This window comes from Camellia sinensis, chromosome 7 (assembly GCF_055761805.1).
Source record: "Camellia sinensis isolate YWXY chromosome 7, ASM5576180v1, whole genome shotgun sequence".
Classification (NCBI taxonomy): domain Eukaryota; kingdom Viridiplantae; phylum Streptophyta; class Magnoliopsida; order Ericales; family Theaceae; genus Camellia; species Camellia sinensis.
This window is the reverse complement of record NC_138967.1, coordinates 62,440,968-62,459,505: the sequence shown is the minus strand read 5'-3', so window position 1 is coordinate 62,459,505 and position 18,538 is coordinate 62,440,968. Positions and strand designations below refer to the sequence as shown.

At 33.5% G+C, this 18,538-nt stretch overlaps 2 protein-coding genes and 1 long non-coding RNA gene across 5 annotated transcripts; 1 reads left to right on the top strand and 2 right to left on the bottom strand.

The window, feature by feature from the left end:
• Nucleotides 1-5,258: 5,258 nt before the first annotated feature.
• On the top strand, nucleotides 5,259-7,193 carry LOC114315912 (putative xyloglucan galactosyltransferase GT14). Its single transcript, XM_028262555.2, has one exon. It carries the CDS (start codon nucleotides 5,312-5,314, stop codon nucleotides 6,779-6,781), a length of 1,470 nt encoding a protein of 489 aa, XP_028118356.2. The 5' UTR covers nucleotides 5,259-5,311; the 3' UTR covers nucleotides 6,782-7,193.
• On the bottom strand, nucleotides 7,055-13,780 carry LOC114257276 (uncharacterized). 2 transcript variants are annotated; one of them, XM_082878034.1, is made up of 3 exons: nucleotides 12,790-13,780; nucleotides 8,206-8,283; nucleotides 7,055-7,370 (listed from the first exon to the last, which is right to left on the bottom strand). In XM_082878034.1, the coding sequence occupies exon 1, from the start codon at nucleotides 13,766-13,768 to the stop codon at nucleotides 12,848-12,850; it is 921 nt and encodes a 306-aa protein (XP_082734160.1). In that variant the 5' UTR covers nucleotides 13,769-13,780; the 3' UTR covers nucleotides 7,055-7,370; nucleotides 8,206-8,283; nucleotides 12,790-12,847. The 2 variants fall into 2 exon arrangements, 1 of the variants encoding a protein (XP_082734160.1); XR_014335406.1 differs by lacking the exons at nucleotides 7,055-7,370; nucleotides 12,790-13,780 and adding an exon at nucleotides 8,914-9,340 and having other exon boundaries at nucleotides 7,834-8,283.
• A 204-nt stretch (nucleotides 13,781-13,984) lies between these two features.
• On the bottom strand, nucleotides 13,985-16,804 carry LOC114301858 (uncharacterized). 2 transcript variants are annotated; one of them, XR_014335407.1, is made up of 4 exons: nucleotides 16,405-16,804; nucleotides 15,696-15,773; nucleotides 14,550-14,861; nucleotides 13,985-14,483 (listed from the first exon to the last, which is right to left on the bottom strand). It is a non-coding gene; the product is annotated as an uncharacterized LOC114301858 (long non-coding RNA). The 2 variants fall into 2 exon arrangements; XR_014335408.1 differs by having other exon boundaries at nucleotides 13,997-14,272; nucleotides 14,797-14,861; nucleotides 16,405-16,796.
• Between the last annotated feature and the right edge of the window lie 1,734 nt (nucleotides 16,805-18,538).

Genomic DNA, 18,538 nt, shown 5'->3' with positions numbered 1-18,538 from the left:
TTTCTGATCTTACATTCTTTTTTTATTTTCTACTAAAAAATTGATTCATCCTATTAGAAATTATTTATATGATATTTAAATTTTTTATGTGCATAAATATAATTTATATATGGTATTATATATACATATATATTTGTTTATATAGTGAAAAAAATATTATTTATCTTTTGATTCTTACGATGATGAAATCTTGATAAAAAATATTATAGATTTTAAAAATTTTATTAAAATTTTTATCAAACAGACATTTGATAAAAAAAAATTAATCAAATTTTTGAGTTGTCTAACCTTACTCAGTCTTGATTTCATCCCTATACACGAGCAGTCAATGCTATTAAAAATTGGAAATAGAGATGAGAAATTTTCGTCCACAGTTTTCTCCATTGTTGTACGCAAACATGGGCGGTGGTAGTACTTTCTTTTCTGGACCCAAACCGAAGAGTAGGCCGCCAAACTCGGAAGCTGATACTTTTGCGAAATTTTATGGTGTGGAATCATACGCACTCTCACATAAAAATAATATATAATTTTATAACAAAATTTTATAGGGTAAATTGTACAGACGGAAAATGTTTGAGGGCCCGAAATTGTTTAACTTGAAATTGGCTCGAAATTCAAAATGACGTCGTTTTGAATTCTCTTACTGGTAACATGTAATAAAATTCTCTTACCGGTAAAATATATTACAATTCTCTTACAGTCGTTTTGGATTCGGGACAAATTCGAGCTTGAAATGTTCGGACCCTGTAGCAGCGTTGTTGTACGGACTGCCTGATATTTCTATTTAATATAATTTTTCTCTCATGTTTAAAAAATTATAATTTTCTTCTTGAAATTTATAATCTTATTATAAATAGTCTTCCTGAATTGCTAATGTAATGCCTTAAAAAATTTTAATGACTATTTTGTCTTTTTCCTACTATTTCTTCTATCTATCATCATGATGACATTGTACAGCTCTCTATCATTAAATTCTACCTAAATAAATTCTTATTGAGTGATGATATACAAATATAAATTTTATATAAAATTTTCAAATATAATGATATAGTTTAATAGTGATCTTTCACTTTAAAATAAAACATTTATAAACATGATATATATTTACAACAATATTATTATCACAACATTTTTATGATATTTTTTGTATAAATTTTTATATATAAATATAATTTTTCATTTTTATTTCCATCATCATTTTTCTTTCTCGACTATTTGCCCACATTTATTACAGTATTACCAAACACCGTCATTCACATTTATTATAGTTTTACTAAATTTTTATATTTTTGTATTTGGTGAATTTAAAAAAAAAATTCACAAAATATTATGCTTCTTAAGTATATCTAGATTAGGCGTATCTAAAAAAAAAAAAAAAAGTTACTTAAAATATTTTAAAAAATAGTAATAAAAAAATCAATTTTTTATGTTAGTTAAATAAAAAAAGATGATTATTATTTCTCTTGAAATAAAATGAATAAAATATCAATATTATTTTATTATTTTACATGTATAAAGATTAAGAAGCAAATATGTCATTTTAATTAGACGGAGGGATAAGTATAATTTTTCAAACATGAGTAGAGATCTGTAATAAACAGAAACCTCAATAGATGTCAGTGTAATTTATCTAATTTTATAATATCAATTATAAAATATATAATTTCATCAAAAATTAACGTAATTAAATATTTAAAATTTTGTAGCTTGGCCACAACATTTTGCCCGAGACCGTGCTTTTTTTAATACAACTGTAGATTATGCTAGTTATATATATATATATATATATATATATTTTTTGGCAAGGTACCATGAGTTTACGATGAAATCTTTAATACTATCTTAGATAATTCATAATTTTTTTTTTATTTTCTCTGAAATTCTAATGACTCCCTCAAGCTAACTTTTATTGGGTTCTTATTCTCAACTGTCAGATTAAGGCCTATTTTAGAAACAAACTTAAAAGCTAATTTATTAATTTTTTAAACTTATTTTGATCCTATCACATTTTTATTTTTTTTTATACATTTTTTACATAATAAACAAAAAAAAATATATGACATATTCCCCTCTTTGCATGAAGAGTCTCAAGGAATTTACCAATCTAACGGCAGTTAATACGAGCACGTGTATTATACTAACAATTGCCAAGTGGGGCTTAACTATCAAAACCAGTTGACCAGGCTCCCCCCCCCAATAGGAATCAAAATTGTGGAGACTACGAATTTAATACATTACTAAACTTAAAAATATATATATATATATATATATATATATATATATATGAAATTTCAAAGGGATTCGTTATGTACGCAAATCCGCTTTGACCAAAAAAAAAAAAAAGGGGGGCAAAAGTCTTCCCATCCCCAATTCACCCACCAAAAATGCAGTACTTTCTAAGGACTTTAATTTTTATTTTTAGGATTAACTTTTTCAGGTTTACATCTTAACCTGAGAAAATTTAAAGGATTTGTAATATTTACAATAAGTCTTATTTTAATAATTTAAACCTTTTATTTTATAGGACACTTAATGTATATATTTATCAAAAAAAACTAACTCAATTCAATAATTGTAATATTTTTATTTAGTTGTATTTTCATAAATATATTTACCGTCCATTTTCTTAGAGATAAACGCGATAAGATAATGGAGTTAAAGTTATTGGATCAAAATATATTTTTGTATATATAAATGATACACATCGGATGCCTTACAAAAATGAACCGTTCAGATTATCGAAACAAGACCTGTGGTGGGTTCCATAGGTCTCTCAAATTTTCTTATATTAAGATGTGAATATAATAGAAGCTCAACCCTTATTGTTATATATCAATCAATATATCTCAATAGTAATACTTGAATTCAATAAATATTATTTTATAAATTAGTTTTTGTAATTATTAATTCAAAAAATAAAAATAATTGTGAATCTTATTAGTACATTTTTTTGATAATTTATGAAAATTAAATTTGTTTAGTTAAATAAACTATCAAATAATTATTTTTATTATGTAAATATTCAAAGTAAACTCAAAAGTCTTTTTATACTAGAAGCAAGAGAAAATAAATAAATAAAGGGTAAAATTACACTTACATCTTCTGAGGTTTAGATTTAATACATATCACCACTAACGTTTAGGAAATTACACTAATCCCCCTGTCATTGTAATTGTTTAGACAGAATTAACGTTGGTATAAAAAAAATATTAAATTCATATATTCTTTTTTTAACTTTTTATTTTTTATTTTGCTTTACTTCTTCTTCTTTTTTTTTTTCTTTTTCCTTTGCTTTACTTTTTGTTTTCAATGTAATTTCCTCTGTTTTTCTTCTAGGAGGTGTTCCCTTTTATATAGCAAGAGGTTTGTGAAATGAGACTATTAATCACAAAGGTTGAAATGTAGTTTTCCAAGCATCAAAAAATGATATGTATTAAATCCAAATATCAGGGAGTGTCAATGTAATTTACCCATAACTAAAATAAATGAGGCACTGTTCTCTATATGCATTTAAAGATTTCAAATAAATTAAAGAACAATAACAAATTGTAATTAAGAAAATTTCACTTAGGGAGGAGCATGGTTGGAATTAGTTTGATTTAGGAGTAAATTAAGATCGAACTATAACCTACAGTTCCATGAAATTTGTTATCAAATTAAACCATGAAAATTTTGGAACCCAATCAAACCAAATACTAAATGTAGTTTGGTTTTGTTTAGAACTATAATTTCTAAAAATATTATCATCATTCATAATAAATATTTTATTTAAAAAAATTAACGATTGCATCACTTGATTACCCATACATATTCTCAATATTGTATATTAAAATGATGTATAAGTTCACTTTTTAAATCTATTTTCTAAACTCAATGGTGTGTGAAGGAGATAATTAGTTGATAGTTTGGGTTAGAATTTTACTTTGATCCTCTTCATTTCATATATACAATTGAGGATTTTCTTTACATATCTAATGGCTATAAAATAGGAATGCAAATTTATATTCAATTTTAAATAAAAAATATCATTACACTTATCATTGGATGATAAAATGAAACATCTTCATTACAAATATAGAATGGAGATGATCACAATCCGAATTTTACTAATTAGTCTCCTAATACTATTACAACAATTACAAATTGGATTGTGTTTCTCTCATGTTAGAATCTCAACATGATAGAACTTGAGGGATCCGTGGAGCCCACCATATGCCATGGTTCGATGATCTGAACCATTCACTTTCTAGGGCTCGTTCAGTAAAATATTCATGCAAAAAATCAAGATTATTAAATATCAGTAACTATATGTTTAAATCAAATTTATATTACAAAAAATGAATCGTTATTATTGAAATTATATTTGCGGTCCATTTTGTTAAAATAAATATGATTCAAATATATAATTGCTGATGTCCAATCATCTTGATTTTTGAGCATAAATATTTTACTCAATGAGTTAAAAATAAATAAATGTTTGAGATTATCGGAATTAATTTCAAAATCAACCTACTAAACCTCAATACTTTCTCAAATTAAGATCCCAACATGAGAGTAGCGAAACCCTTACTAATTATCCTAAAAGCATCCGCATCAACATCTTAAAATTTTTACTCAAATTACAATCCAAAATTCATTTTTGTTATTTTAACTAGTCACCTTTTTAGTATTCACAGTATCAAATTCTCTATTTTAACTCAATCTTATTAAAATATTAATTTCTTATTGTATTTGTTATTCTTTCTTTTTTTTATTAAATTGCTGATGTGCCATCCAAACAATTCTTATAAAATAAATAAATAAATAAAATAAAATAAAATAAAATTTGTCGTTGACTGGTCAACCGATTAGGCTAATTTTGAACATTTTTCTTCTTCTGCTACAGGCAGTCATGGGAAATTCGGTAGGATATCCGGGTGGACGATCAGTTTAAAGATTTTGGCCCAGTTCTGCTCCAGAAAATATAATAAAAAATCATGTATCTAATGAACAGTGTCTCAACAAGGTTGTTGAGGTACTGTAGCAAATTTAACAAAAAATTAATTTTAAAAAAAATTATTAAGACTGATGGAGGAACAATTTTATAATTTATTAGTTATAATTTACTTTTTTATTATTTTGACTGTGCCAATGTGGATGCTCTAACACTACCATTTAAAACTTTGTCATCTCTCTCCCTTGGTCACATTTTCATTCAGACATTGTCTAAGATAGAGTTTATCTCCCTCATTCCCTATTGCTTTTGTAGTGACGATTCATCAATTAAACAAATAACAAAGATTGTTTTGCTTGGCAAATCAATACAAGTCACATGAAGAATTCGATCAACCTCAACTACAACAAAAAATCCTGGTTTGGTTTCGTTTTCGGCTTCATTTTATGGTTTCTATTGCTTTGTTTCCTCTCTTCAGCTTCATTTTCAGGCAACAACAACAACAATAGGCTCACCTTCATTGCCAACTACGCAAATTCATTCATCTTTCGAGACTCCACTTCTCATTCTATCTCTGAGAATGAGAACACAACTCAACTCGTCTCCAAACATGTTTTGGATTCGTGCTCGGGTCGATATATCTATGTTCATGATCTTCCTAGCAGATTCAACACTGACATTCTAAAGAATTGTTCATCACTAACCAAATGGTTTGATATTTGCAAGTACGTATCAAACATGGGTCTCGGTCCTCATGCCGCGGATTTTCATGGGATTTTCCAAAACAATATCAGTTGGTTTGAAACAAACCAGTTTTTATTGGAAGTGATTTTCCACAACAGAATGAACAACTACAAGTGCTTAACCAACAATTCATCTTTGGCTTCAATCATGTATGTACCATTCTACGCTGGCCTTGACATCGGTCGATACCTTTGGGGTTTCAACACTTCAATAAGAGATTCAGTACCCATTGAATTAGCCAAATGGGTTTCTGAGAAGCCTGAGTGGAAATCTATGGGTGGAAGAGATCATTTCTTTGTTGCAGGAAGGGTTACATGGGATTTTAGGAGACAAACCGACAACGATTCCGATTGGGGAAACAAACTCATGTCACTACCCGAATCCAAAAACATGACGATTTTGATAATCGAATCATATTCCCAAGCCGAAACCTATAGAGATTTTGCGATTCCATATCCAACTTATTTCCATCCATCGAGCGATGACGAGGTGTTTCAATGGCAGAACAAATTAAGGAAAATGAAAAAGCAATACTTGTTCTCTTTCGCGGGTGCTCCAAGACCCAACAATGAAGATTCTATCCGGAGTCAGATTATTAACCAGTGCCTTGATTCTGGAAAAAAATGCAAGTTTTTGAATTGTGCTTCGGGCGAAAACAAGTGTGATAACCCAACTTATGTGATAGAAATCTTTCAAAGATCCAAGTTTTGTTTGCAGCCTGCCGGTGATACGTCTACTAGGCGATCAACGTTTGATTCGATCTTGGCAGGGTGCATTCCTGTTTTCTTTGATTCTAGATCAGCTTACGAGCAATATATATGGCATTTACCCAAGAATTATTCAAAATATTCTGTGTTCATACCAGAGGATGAGATTAAAGATGGGAGAGTGAATATTGAGAAGACTTTGAGTCAGATATCGGAAGAAGAAGTGGCAGCAATGAGGGAAGAGGTTGTGAGGCTGATTCCTAGAATCATATATGCAAATCCAATGTCAAGATTGGAGACCCTTGAAGATGCATTTGACATAGCAATTGGGGGAGTTCTTGATAGAGTAGAGAAAATTAGGCAAGAGATGGAGGGAGGGAAGAGTACTGAGTTTTGAATTTGCTGCTGAGAATAGTTTTTTTTTTTTTGGACAGTATTTTTTGGTTAGGAGAGAGATTGTATTTGGTTATTGTTTTGAAATGGCTTCTTTGGGTTTGAGATGGGATAAGCAACTTGATTGTATTTGTTTCTTCATTATTCTTGTGTAACGACCCAATCTTGGCAAGGCAAAACCCTGCCAAGAGGGTGCACCTCAAACGCTATAGCACCTTTACACCACAAATTCCTGTATAATTCTTACATCACATCACCACATCAACAAAAGTGCATAAGACCTTTCAATTGCCTAACATATATGAGATGATCTATTTAAAGACAAAAAAATATTATCATGCTACAAGATAGTTCCCAAACATTTCCTCCAAAAAAAAAAAAAAATATAATACATACTAATCACGAATCCATCAATACATCCAACTTCATAAGCAATTTTTACAATCAACATCCTTCATAAAAAAAAAAAAAGGGTAAGCTTACATCCTAGAATGACCCTAAGCAAAACCTCAACCACAAGATGCCCACCTGTGATCCTTCAAAAAAAATTCTAGTCTTCCAAGTTGAGGCGAGCCACACAAAAGTCTATGAATCTGAAAAAAAAATTATTTAAAAGAATGAGCTAAAGCCCAATGAGTATACCAATACCATGGAGTTATAAAACTTGCTCCTACCAATAGGGTTCAAAATAAAGATACTAAACATAAGAGCTTAATTGGACTTAAATTTATACAAAATAAAAATAAAAATGATGAAATACAATTTTCATAAAACGTTATCAAGATTTTTTCCAAGGAATCTCATAAGGCAGAAAAAAAAAACATACATTTGGATAATGAAAGTAAACAAAAATATAACTTTTCAATACATTAAGATTTCATGTCCATCATACAATCCACTACATAGCCTTAGGGTCGCGTTACCTCGCGACTTAGGTGGTGACGGTACCGTTACCCAGAACAGAACCATAGGAACATAGCTCATGTCATCGTAGCACTTCAATTCTTGTTTCAATGTTTCGGTCCCCAGGACCCCTTATACATATAACGACCCTTATGGTCCTTAAAACATTTCGGTCCCCAGGACCCCAAAGCATTTTGGCCCTTGTGGCCCCAAAGGCTATATTCGGTTATATGATCAATAAAATAAATACCCTCACATAACATTTCACTGTCATTCAATCATCATCATCATAAAATTTGAAAGACTCAACTTAAATAAATTCTCATAAAAAAATTAATGCTTCATTATACAAATGAAATCATATCTTTATTAAAACTCAACCCTTGGCCTCAATAAATTTATAGATTTTCTTTTTATACATATATCATGATGAAATGTATCATTCACTTCCTTTAATTCAAAAATTATTTTCAAACTTTGTAATAAAGATAGAGGTAAGGTAATTTCCATGGTAAGTATACTCACCTCCAAAAATAGCAAAAGTGTAGATTTGAAACTCTACAAATTAATTTCCAAGAGGTGGAGAGATGCCTTCCTCCAATCCTAACAATTAGTAAATAGGATCTCAAATTAGGAAAAGTTTTCAATGAAAATTACAACATCTACAAAAATGATCCTAAATAAAATTATGCTAAGGAATGACAAGCTAAAGAACTCCTCCAACTTTAAATCACCCAAACAAATAACTTATCCAATCTCCATAACACCCATCCTTTGAACATCTTTGAGTTAGTAACTTTTTAAATATCCAATCAATTTATATGCACAATACCACCATCAATTTACTACAAAAGTCAAAAATCAACATTTTTGTATAAACTCAACAACTTAAGTAAAATCTTCAATCACTTATAAAATTCCTCCATAGAACATAGAGATACCCAATCCATCATTTATCAACTCAATTTCAACATATAAATTCCCTAACACCAAAATCCCCAATTTTTACATCACATTCAAACCCTAGATTAACCCAAAATCTAAATCTCCAAATCAACCATCAAATTGACCATTTTTTTTTTAAACATGTAAAACATTCATGGAAACTAATTGAGAGTATAAAATTCAACAAGCAAACCCCAAATCATAATAGATCTAAAACACAAAAATTTCATCATCTCTAACTCAAAATATGTAAAACCTTAAACTAAACTTTTAGAGAAAGATTCTTACCAAGTACAAGCCTCTAATCCATCAAGAAAATAAATCCCATGCTTTGATTCTTCAAAAGATTAAGAAAAATCTAGAGTTTGTGCTTCTATTGTGTTATTTTCGGATGGATTCAAGGAGTGCCGACCGGACCCTTTTTCCGGCGAGATAAGGTGGCCGGAGGTGGTGGAGATGGTGGGTCAAGGTGGTGGTGTAAGGGTGGAGCAAAGGTGTGGTGTTTGGCCTCCAAGAAAGTAAAGGAAAATGAGGGAGAAAGTAGAGAGAAGTTAGAGAATGAAGAATGAAGAAAAAAAATCTGCACTTCTAATTTTTTTTTGTGTTGAAATGGGGTGTTTGGTTACACCTACCATCAAGTTTGGAGTTGGGTTTAGATATCCTAAATGGAGTTTAACATAGGAGTGTGTTTGGCTCTAGATGAAAAGTTGGAAATATTATAATTCTACCCCCCTAAAGGAAAATTTCGTCCACGAAATTTATTCGTTTGTTTAGTCTAGTTCATACCTTGAAAAAGATGTGGATATCGAATTTTCATATCATCCTCCCGCTCCCAAGTAGCTTCCTCCAAAGCATGATTTTTCCACAATACCTTTACTAGTGGTATGGTCTTGGAACGTAGTACTTGATCCTTCATGTCCACAATCTCTATGGCTTCCTCTTCATAAGACAAATCATCCTTGAGTTGGATTGGTTGGAAATCTAACACGTGTGATGGGTCAGGCATGTACTTCTTCAATGTGGATACATGAAACACATTGTGAATGCGAGATAGACTAGGTGGTAAGGCCAAACGATAAGCAGTCTTGCCAATGCGCTCTAATATCTCAAATGGCCCAATATTCCTTGGACTTAGTTTGCCTTTCTTGCCAAATCGCATCACTCCCTTCCATGGCGAGATTCGTAAAAATACATGATCTCCCACTTGAAATTCCAAATCTCTCCTCCGATTATCTGCATAGCTCTTTTGTCTACTTTGAGCCGCCTTCAACCTTTCTCGAATAATATGCACTTTATTGGTAGTAATTTGAACAATCTCTGGCCCTAACAATTTTCTCTCTCCAACCTCATCCCAACATACTGGAGTTCTACATCTTCGCCCATATAAAGCTTCATAGGGAGTCATCCCAATACTTGATTGATAACTATTATTATATGCAAATTCTATTAAGGTCAAGTGTTCATCCCAACTACCTCGAAAATCTAGGACACAAGCTCTCAACATGTCTTCTAAAGTTTGAATTGTCCTCTCGGATTGCCCGTCGGTTTGGGGGTGAAAAGCTGTACTGAATCTCAGTTTAGTACCCAAGGCATTTTGAAGACTAGGCCAAAAGTGGGATGTGAAGCGCGAGTCTCTGTCTGAAACAATAGATACCGGCACACCATGCAATCTCACAATTTCATCCACATAAATTTTTGCTAATCGATCAAGTGAAAAGTTTTTCTTAGTAGCCAAAAAGTGTGCAGATTTGGTCAACCTATCCACAACAACCCAAATAGAGTCATGCCCCTTCTGTGTGCGAGGCAGGCCCGAAACAAAATCCATGGCAATATGCTCCCATTTCCATTCAGGTATAGGAAGAGGTTGAAGTAAACCAGCTGGGTGTTGATGCTCTGTTTTAATCTGCTGACATACCAAACACCTTGACACAAATTCTGCTATTTCTCTCTTCATATTTGGCCACCAATAACTTTCTCTTAAATTTCGATACATCTTTGTACTCCCCGGATGCATTGCATAAGGTGAATTATGGGCCTCATCTAATATCTCCCTTTTTATCTCGGGCTCATTTGGAACACATAACCGATTTTTAAACATCAACACACCATCTTCTTTAATAATAAAGTCTAACAGAGTACCATCTTTCACTCGAGCTCGGGTCTTCTCCAAAATTGAGTCTTTCCCTTGGGCTTCTCGAATGCGATCCACTAACAAAGGTCTCACTTTAATTGTAGCTAACAAGGATCCCGACTTCCCAACTGCTAGATCAACTCCAATAGATTTTATTTCATGTAAGAGACTAAATCGAATGCCCTGAATGTGAGTTAATTTCCCTGTAGATTTTCGGCTAAGAGCATCGGCCACCAAATTAGCTTTTCCTGGGTGATAATTAATGGTGCAGTCATAGTCCTTAATCAGTTCAACCCATCTCCTTTGCCTCAAATTTAAATCCCTCTGTGTGAATAAATATTTCAAACTCTTATGATCAGTATATATCTCACATTTTTCCCCGTATAAATAATGTCTCCATAACTTTAAAGCAAAAACAACCGCTGCGAGCTCTAAATCATGGGTGGGATAATTGCGTTCATGGTTCTTCAATTGTCTAGATGCATAGGCCACTACCTTTCCATGTTGCATCAACACACAACCGAGCCCTTGATGAGAGGCATCACTATAAACAATAAATCCTTCACCACTTAACGGAATAGTAAGCACTGGGGCAGAAGTTAATCGCTTCTTTAATTCTTGAAAACTCTTTTCACAATTCTCCGTCCACTCAAATTTGGTATTCTTACGGGTCAAATGTGTTAATGGTGCCACAATCAATGAAAACCCCTCTACAAATCTACGGTAGTAGCCTGCCAACCCTAAAAAGCTCCTCACCTCGGTCACGTTAGTAGGACGATCCCAATTCACCACAGCCTCTATTTTCTTCGGATCCACAAAAATACCTTCACCCGAAATCACATGCCCCAAAAATACGACACGATCTAACCAAAACTCACATTTGCTAAACTTCGCATACAACTTCTTTTCTCGTAAGGTCTGCAATACCACCCGCAAGTGTTGTTGATGATCCTCTTGACTCCTGGAATAAACAAGTATGTCATCAATAAATACAATCAAAAATTGGTCAAGGTATGGTTGGAACACTCTATTCATAAGGTCCATAAATGCGGCGGGGGCATTAGTTAGACCAAAAGACATAACAAGAAATTCATAATGGCCGTAGCGAGTTCGAAAAGCAGTTTTCGCTATGTCTTCTTCCTTAATCTTAAGTTGGTGATACCCTGATCTGAGATCGATTTTGGAGAACACACATGCTCCCTGAAGTTGATCAAACAAATCATCTATACGCGGAAAAGGATACTTATTACGCACCGTGACCTTATTCAACTGCCGATAGTCAATGCACAATCTCATGGTGCCATCTTTTTTCTTCACAAATAACACAGGTGATCCCCAAGGCGAGACACTTGGCCTAATGAAGCCTTTATCCAATAACTCTTGCAATTGTATCTTAAGCTCCTTAAGTTCCATTGGGGCCATACGGTAAGGTGCACTAGAAATTGGGGCAGTTCCAGGAATTAAGTCAATAGCAAACTCAATTTCTCGATCTGGGGGTAATCCAGGTAGTTCATCAGGAAAAACATCTATGAAGTCACACGCAATTGGTATATCCTCCAATCTTGGACCACTCAATTCGGAGTCAATCACATAGGCTAAGTATCCTTGGCATCCCTTCTTAAGCATTTTTCTAGCGGTAATAGCAGAAATAACATAAGATGGGGACGCACATCGATCTCCACAAAATCTAAATTCAAGTTCCCCAAAATTGGAAAATACTACCTCTTTCCTATAACAATCCACCGAAGCATGGTAAGAAGCCAACCAATCCATTCCCAAAATCAAATCAAAATCAAGCATCTCTAAAGGCAATAAATCCGCTACCATCTCCCTATCTCCCAACTGTAATACACAACCTCGATATACCTCCTCAATTATAACACAATCCCCAATAGGAGTAGTAATGGATAAGCAATAGCCTAGAGGTTCAATAGGTTTATCAGCATGCAAAGAAAATGATAGAGATACAAAAGAATGTGTAGAACCCGGATCAATAAGTACATGTGCCTCCCTACTGAACACATAAATAATACCTGTTACCACCTCCGGATTAGCCTGAGCATCCCGCTGAGTCAAAGCAAAAACTCTCCCCTACGAGGTTTGTCTATCGGATTGAACACCTCCTTTATTCTGCTTGCCAAACCTAGTCCCAACCTGACCTCCTCCTCGGCTTCCCCCTCGGCCGGCACCTGAAATTTTATTACTACCAACTCCAGTACTAGCAGATGAAGCAGTTCGTGTGCAATCTCTAGCCAAATGTCCGGGTTGTCCGCAATTGAAGCAAGCTCGTGTATCTCCCAAATTAGTCATTTTAGGAACTGTGCAATCTTTCACCAAATGACCCTTCTGGCCACAACGAAAACACAAGTCGGTACCAGCATGACAAACACCTGTATGTGCCCGCCCACATTGCTTGCAAACACTTCGAGTAAACTGAGATGATGTCCCACTAGACTGTCCATGATGCTGATTAGAAATGCTTTGGGTTGGGGTGGGATGCTCTCTATTTTTTTGATATGCACTAGAGCTCTTGACTGAACCATAACCATGACCACCTCTTTTTGACGGTCTATTAAATGTGTTCTCATGATGGGATGAACTAAGGTGGCGCTTCTTCTGTTGTTCCGCTAACTTCATTTCTATGACATCTTTCTCAACTGTTAAGGCTTTATCAACCAAGGTCGAATAGTTAGTTATTCCCAATACTCGGATACAAGATTTGATGTCCAAATCCAACCCATCTGTAAAACGACGACATTTGACCTCCTCATCATCCACAAACGAAGGGGCAAAACGAGATAAAGAAATGAACTTAGCTTCATATTGAGCTACAGTCAAATCCCCTTGCTCTAGCCGAAGGAACTCTCTTTCTTTTTCATACCGATAGGTAGCTGGAAAGTACTTGTCATTGAAAACCTTAGTGAATTGGTTCCAGGTCAATCCTCCGGTGCCACTTGCCGTAAGTAGGCGTTGCGTGGCCTCCCACCAATATTCAGCCTCCTCCACCAGCATAAAACTAGCAAGTGCAACACGCTGCTCGTCTGATACTTCCATCACAGAAAATATCTACTCTACCCTCCTTAACCAGGCCTCTGCCTCCATAGGATTGGGCGATCCAGAAAATGATGGAGCCCCCAACTTCTTGAACCTCTCAATTGTGGTGAGGCGGTTCTCTGTAGGTTGCACAAATGGCCTTGATTGTGTTGCATTCTGTTGTTCAAGGATGTGAGTCTGCCTCTCCGCTAGGCTAGCCATTGACTCTAAAAGGCGCTGCACACTAGGGTCTAAAAATGCTGGAGCTGTGTCAGCCCTTGGTGGTACGACTCTATCTGAATGTCCCACTTCTGGATTGGCACTTGACTCTTGAGTTTGCTCATTATGCGATTCATGTTCAATCTCTTCTTCCTGAACCCGAGGTGGAACTTCATTTCCAACACTAAGATGTGGCTCTCGCTCAGCCTCAAGTACTTCCATAAGGGGGCGACTCTTATGAACTCTTCGCCTTGCCATACGCGCCTGTATAACAAGACAATTAAAACTTAGAATACTAGATCGCTATTAAACATCATCACTAATCGAATTACTAACTACAATACCCTATCAACTTTAATTCTAAAATAACTAGTCTACAGATTCATAACCTAAGGCTCTGATACCAAAAATGTAACGACCCAATCTTGGCAAGGCAAAACCCTGCCAAGAGGGTGCACCTCAAACGCTATAGCACCTTTACACCACAAATTCCTGTATAATTCTTACATCACATCACCACATCAACAAAAGTGCATAAGACCTTTCAATTGCCTAACATATATGAGATGATCTATTCAAAGACAAAAAAATATTATCATGCTACAAGATAGTTCCCAAGCATTTCCTCCAAAAAAAAAAAAAAAAAAATATAATGCATACTAATCACGAATCCATCAATACATCCAACTTCATAAGCAATTTTTACAATCAACCTCCTTCATAAAAAAAAAGGGTAAGCTTACATCCTAGAATGACCCTAAGCAAAACCTCAACCACAAGATGCCCACCTGTGATCCTTCAAAAAAAATTCTAGTCTTCCAAGTTGAGGCGAGCCACACAAAAGTCTATGAATCTGAAAAAAAAATTATTTAAAAGAATGAGCTAAAGCCCAATGAGTATACCAATACCATGGAGTTATAAAACTTGCTCCTACCAATAGGGTTCAAAATAAAGATACTAAACATAAGAGCTTAATTGGACTTAAATTTATACAAAATAAAAATAAAAATGATGAAATACAATTTTCATAAAACGTTATCAAGATTTTTTCCAAGGAATCTCATAAGGCAGAAAAAAAAACATACATTTGGATAATGAAAGTAAACAAAAATATAACTTTTCAATACATTAAGATTTCATGTCCATCATACAATCCACTACATAGCCTTAGGGTCGCGTTACCTCGCGACTTAGGTGGTGACGGTACCGTTACCCAGAACATAACCATAGGAACATAGCTCATGTCATCGTAGCACTTCAATTCTTGTTTCAATGTTTCGGTCCCCAGGACCCCTTATACATATAACGACCCTTATGGTCCTTAAAACATTTCGGTCCCCAGGACCCCAAAGCATTTTGGCCCTTGTGGCCCCAAAGGCTATATTCGGTTATATGATCAATAAAATAAATACCCTCACATAACATTTCACTGTCATTCAATCATCATCATCATAAAATTTGAAAGACTCAACTTAAATAAATTCTCATAAAAAAATTAATGCTTCATTATACAAATGAAATCATATCTTTATTAAAACTCAACCCTTGGCCTCAATAAATTTATAGATTTTCTTTTTATACATATATCATGATGAAATGTATCATTCACTTCCTTTAATTCAAAAATTATTTTCAAACTTTGTAATAAAGATAGAGGTAAGGTAATTTCCATGGTAAGTATACTCACCTCCAAAAATAGCAAAAGTGTAGATTTGAAACTCTACAAATTAATTTCCAAGAGGTGGAGAGATGCCTTCCTCCAATCCTAACAATTAGTAAATAGGATCTCAAATTAGGAAAAGTTTTCAATGAAAATTACAACATCTACAAAAATGATCCTAAATAAAATTATGCTAAGGAATGACAAGCTAAAGAACTCCTCCAACTTTAAATCACCCAAACAAATAACTTATCCAATCTCCATAACACCCATCCTTTGAACATCTTTGAGTTAGTAACTTTTTAAATATCCAATCAATTTATATGCATAATACCACCATCAATTTACTACAAAAGTCAAAAATCAACATTTTTGTATAAACTCAACAACTTAAGTAAAATCTTCAATCACTTATAAAATTCCTCCATAGAACATAGAGATACCCAATCCATCATTTATCAACTCAATTTCAACATATAAATTCCCTAACACCAAAATCTCCAATTTTTACATCACATTCAAACCCTAGATTAACCCAAAATCTAAATCTCCAAATCAACCATCAAATTGACCATTTTTTTTTTTAAACATGTAAAACATTCATGGAAACTAATTGAGAGTATAAAATTCAACAAGCAAACCCCAAATCATAATAGATCTAAAACACAAAAATTTCATCATCTCTAACTCAAAATATGTAAAACCTTAAACTAAACTTTTAGAGAAAGATTCTTACCAAGTACAAGCCTCTAATCCATCAAGAAAATAAATCCCATGCTTTGATTCTTCAAAAGATTAAGAAAAATCTAGAGTTTGTGCTTCTATTGTGTTATTTTCGGATGGATTCAAGGAGTGCCGACCGGACCCTTTTTCCGGCGAGATAAGGTGGCCGGAGGTGGTGGAGATGGTGGGTCAAGGTGGTGGTGTAAGGGTGGAGCAAAGGTGTGGTGTTTGGCCTCCAAGAAAGTAAAGGAAAATGAGAGAGAAAGTAGAGAGAAGTTAGAGAATGAAGAATGAAGAAAAAAAATCTGCACTTCTAATTTTTTTTTTTGTGTTGAAATGGGGTGTTTGGTTACACCTACCATCAAGTTTGGAGTTGGGTTTAGATATCCTAAATGGAGTTTAACATAGGAGTGTGTTTGGCTCTAGGTGAAAAGTTGGGAATATTATATCTTGTACTAGGAAACCAAAACATAATCAGCTTCTACTATATTTATATGAAAAAAAAGTAACAATACAATTTTCTCAAGAAGGATACACAAATGTCTGACAAAGAAAGGGGACCCCGAGATTTTATTTATTTATTTACTTTGGTACAGCAGAAGAGAAAGAAACAACAAAACACAGCTAAGGTGGAGGGAGATTCAGAGTCTAGATCCTCCGATACTCCGTTCCCACCATATCAGCTACAATCTGACTTCTGACTTCAAAAGGTGGTTCCTCCAGTCCCACTAGTGGCTCAACTTGACCAACTCCCATGTTGGTGAGTTTATCAGCGCATTGGTTAGCTTCGTGCAAAATATGGCGGACGGAGCAGTTGCACCGATGGAGTAGATAGCGCAAGTCTTCCAAAATTTATCTGTATGGGCAATTCTGAGGTGGCCCATTCATGAGTAACTCTTGAGCCATGGTAGAGTCTGTTTCGATGACGATTTCAGCGAGTCCTTTCTCCGGCACTATGATAACGCCTCTGTAGATGCCCCACATCTGCTTCCAGACTATAGCACGTCTCCAACTTCCCAAAGAATCCGCACGGCGCGGTTTGGAGTGATGATTTTTAGAAATATTATTATCATTCATAATATGACCATTTATAACCTAAAAATTGTTTAGATGAACATTTAAAATTAATTTTCTCATTATTCAAAAACATACCTTTAAAAGTAAGGAGATATAACTCATGTATATATTTAATAAGATATTTGAGTGTCTATGCTAATTAACAAATTATAAATATATATATATATATATATATAATTGGTATGGTACAGTTCCAAAATGAATTTATAACTATAAAATCATGGATCGAATCATGAATTATGGTTTAAATATTTTAAAAACTAAGGTCAAATCATGAAGTGAGAAAACCAAACTAAATCGAGTAGTTTAGTCTTGATCAAATCGATTTGCGATATTTCTTTTTTTGCTCAGCCCTAATCTCACTTTTTTAATTAAATAATCTATAAATAAATAAATTACAATTTAAAATTACAATAAAACACGATTAGTCAACTTCTTTTAAGAAAATAAGTTAAATAGGATAATGATATATAGCTGAAAATGAAAATTACATGAGTATCAGCCAGCTGATTCACAATAAGTATGAAAACATAGTTAACTAATGGTTATATTATAGTTTTTCATGCAACTATTAATTATTTTATTTTTTTTAAAAAAAATTAATGATTGATTAGCCATACATATTCTCACCTAATACTATTACACCATGACATTACTGATTACTAATTAGTCTCCTAATACTGCTATTTAGGCCTTATTTGGTAAGTGACCTTTTTAGCTAAAAAGTCAAAAAGTCACTAAAAAAATCAAAAAGCTAACAACTCATACCAAAAAGTCAAATATTCTCTTTTCTCTCTACTTTTTGCACATTTTTTTTGTAAAAAATCAAAAAGTCATCCCAAATATACTAGTTTTTTTTAGTTCATATTTTAGCCAAATAGCCAAAAAGTTACTAAATTAGCCTGTTCCCAAACGAGGCCTTAAAGCTAATTTAGTAACTTTTTGGCTATTTGGCTAAAATATGAACTAAAAAAAATTAGTATATTTGGGATGACTTTTTGGCTTTTTACGAAAAAATGTGCAAAAAGTAGAGAGAAAAGAAAATCTTTGACTTTTTAGTATGGGTTGTT

Bases quoted from the DNA above. Each gene is read 5' to 3' on its own strand.
- LOC114315912 (XM_028262555.2), top strand. From the start codon at position 5,312: ATGAAGAATTCGATCAACCTCAACTACAACAAAAAATCCTGGTTTGGT.
- LOC114257276 (XM_082878034.1), bottom strand. From the start codon at position 13,768: ATGCTGGTGGAGGAGGCTGAATATTGGTGGGAGGCCACGCAACGCCTA.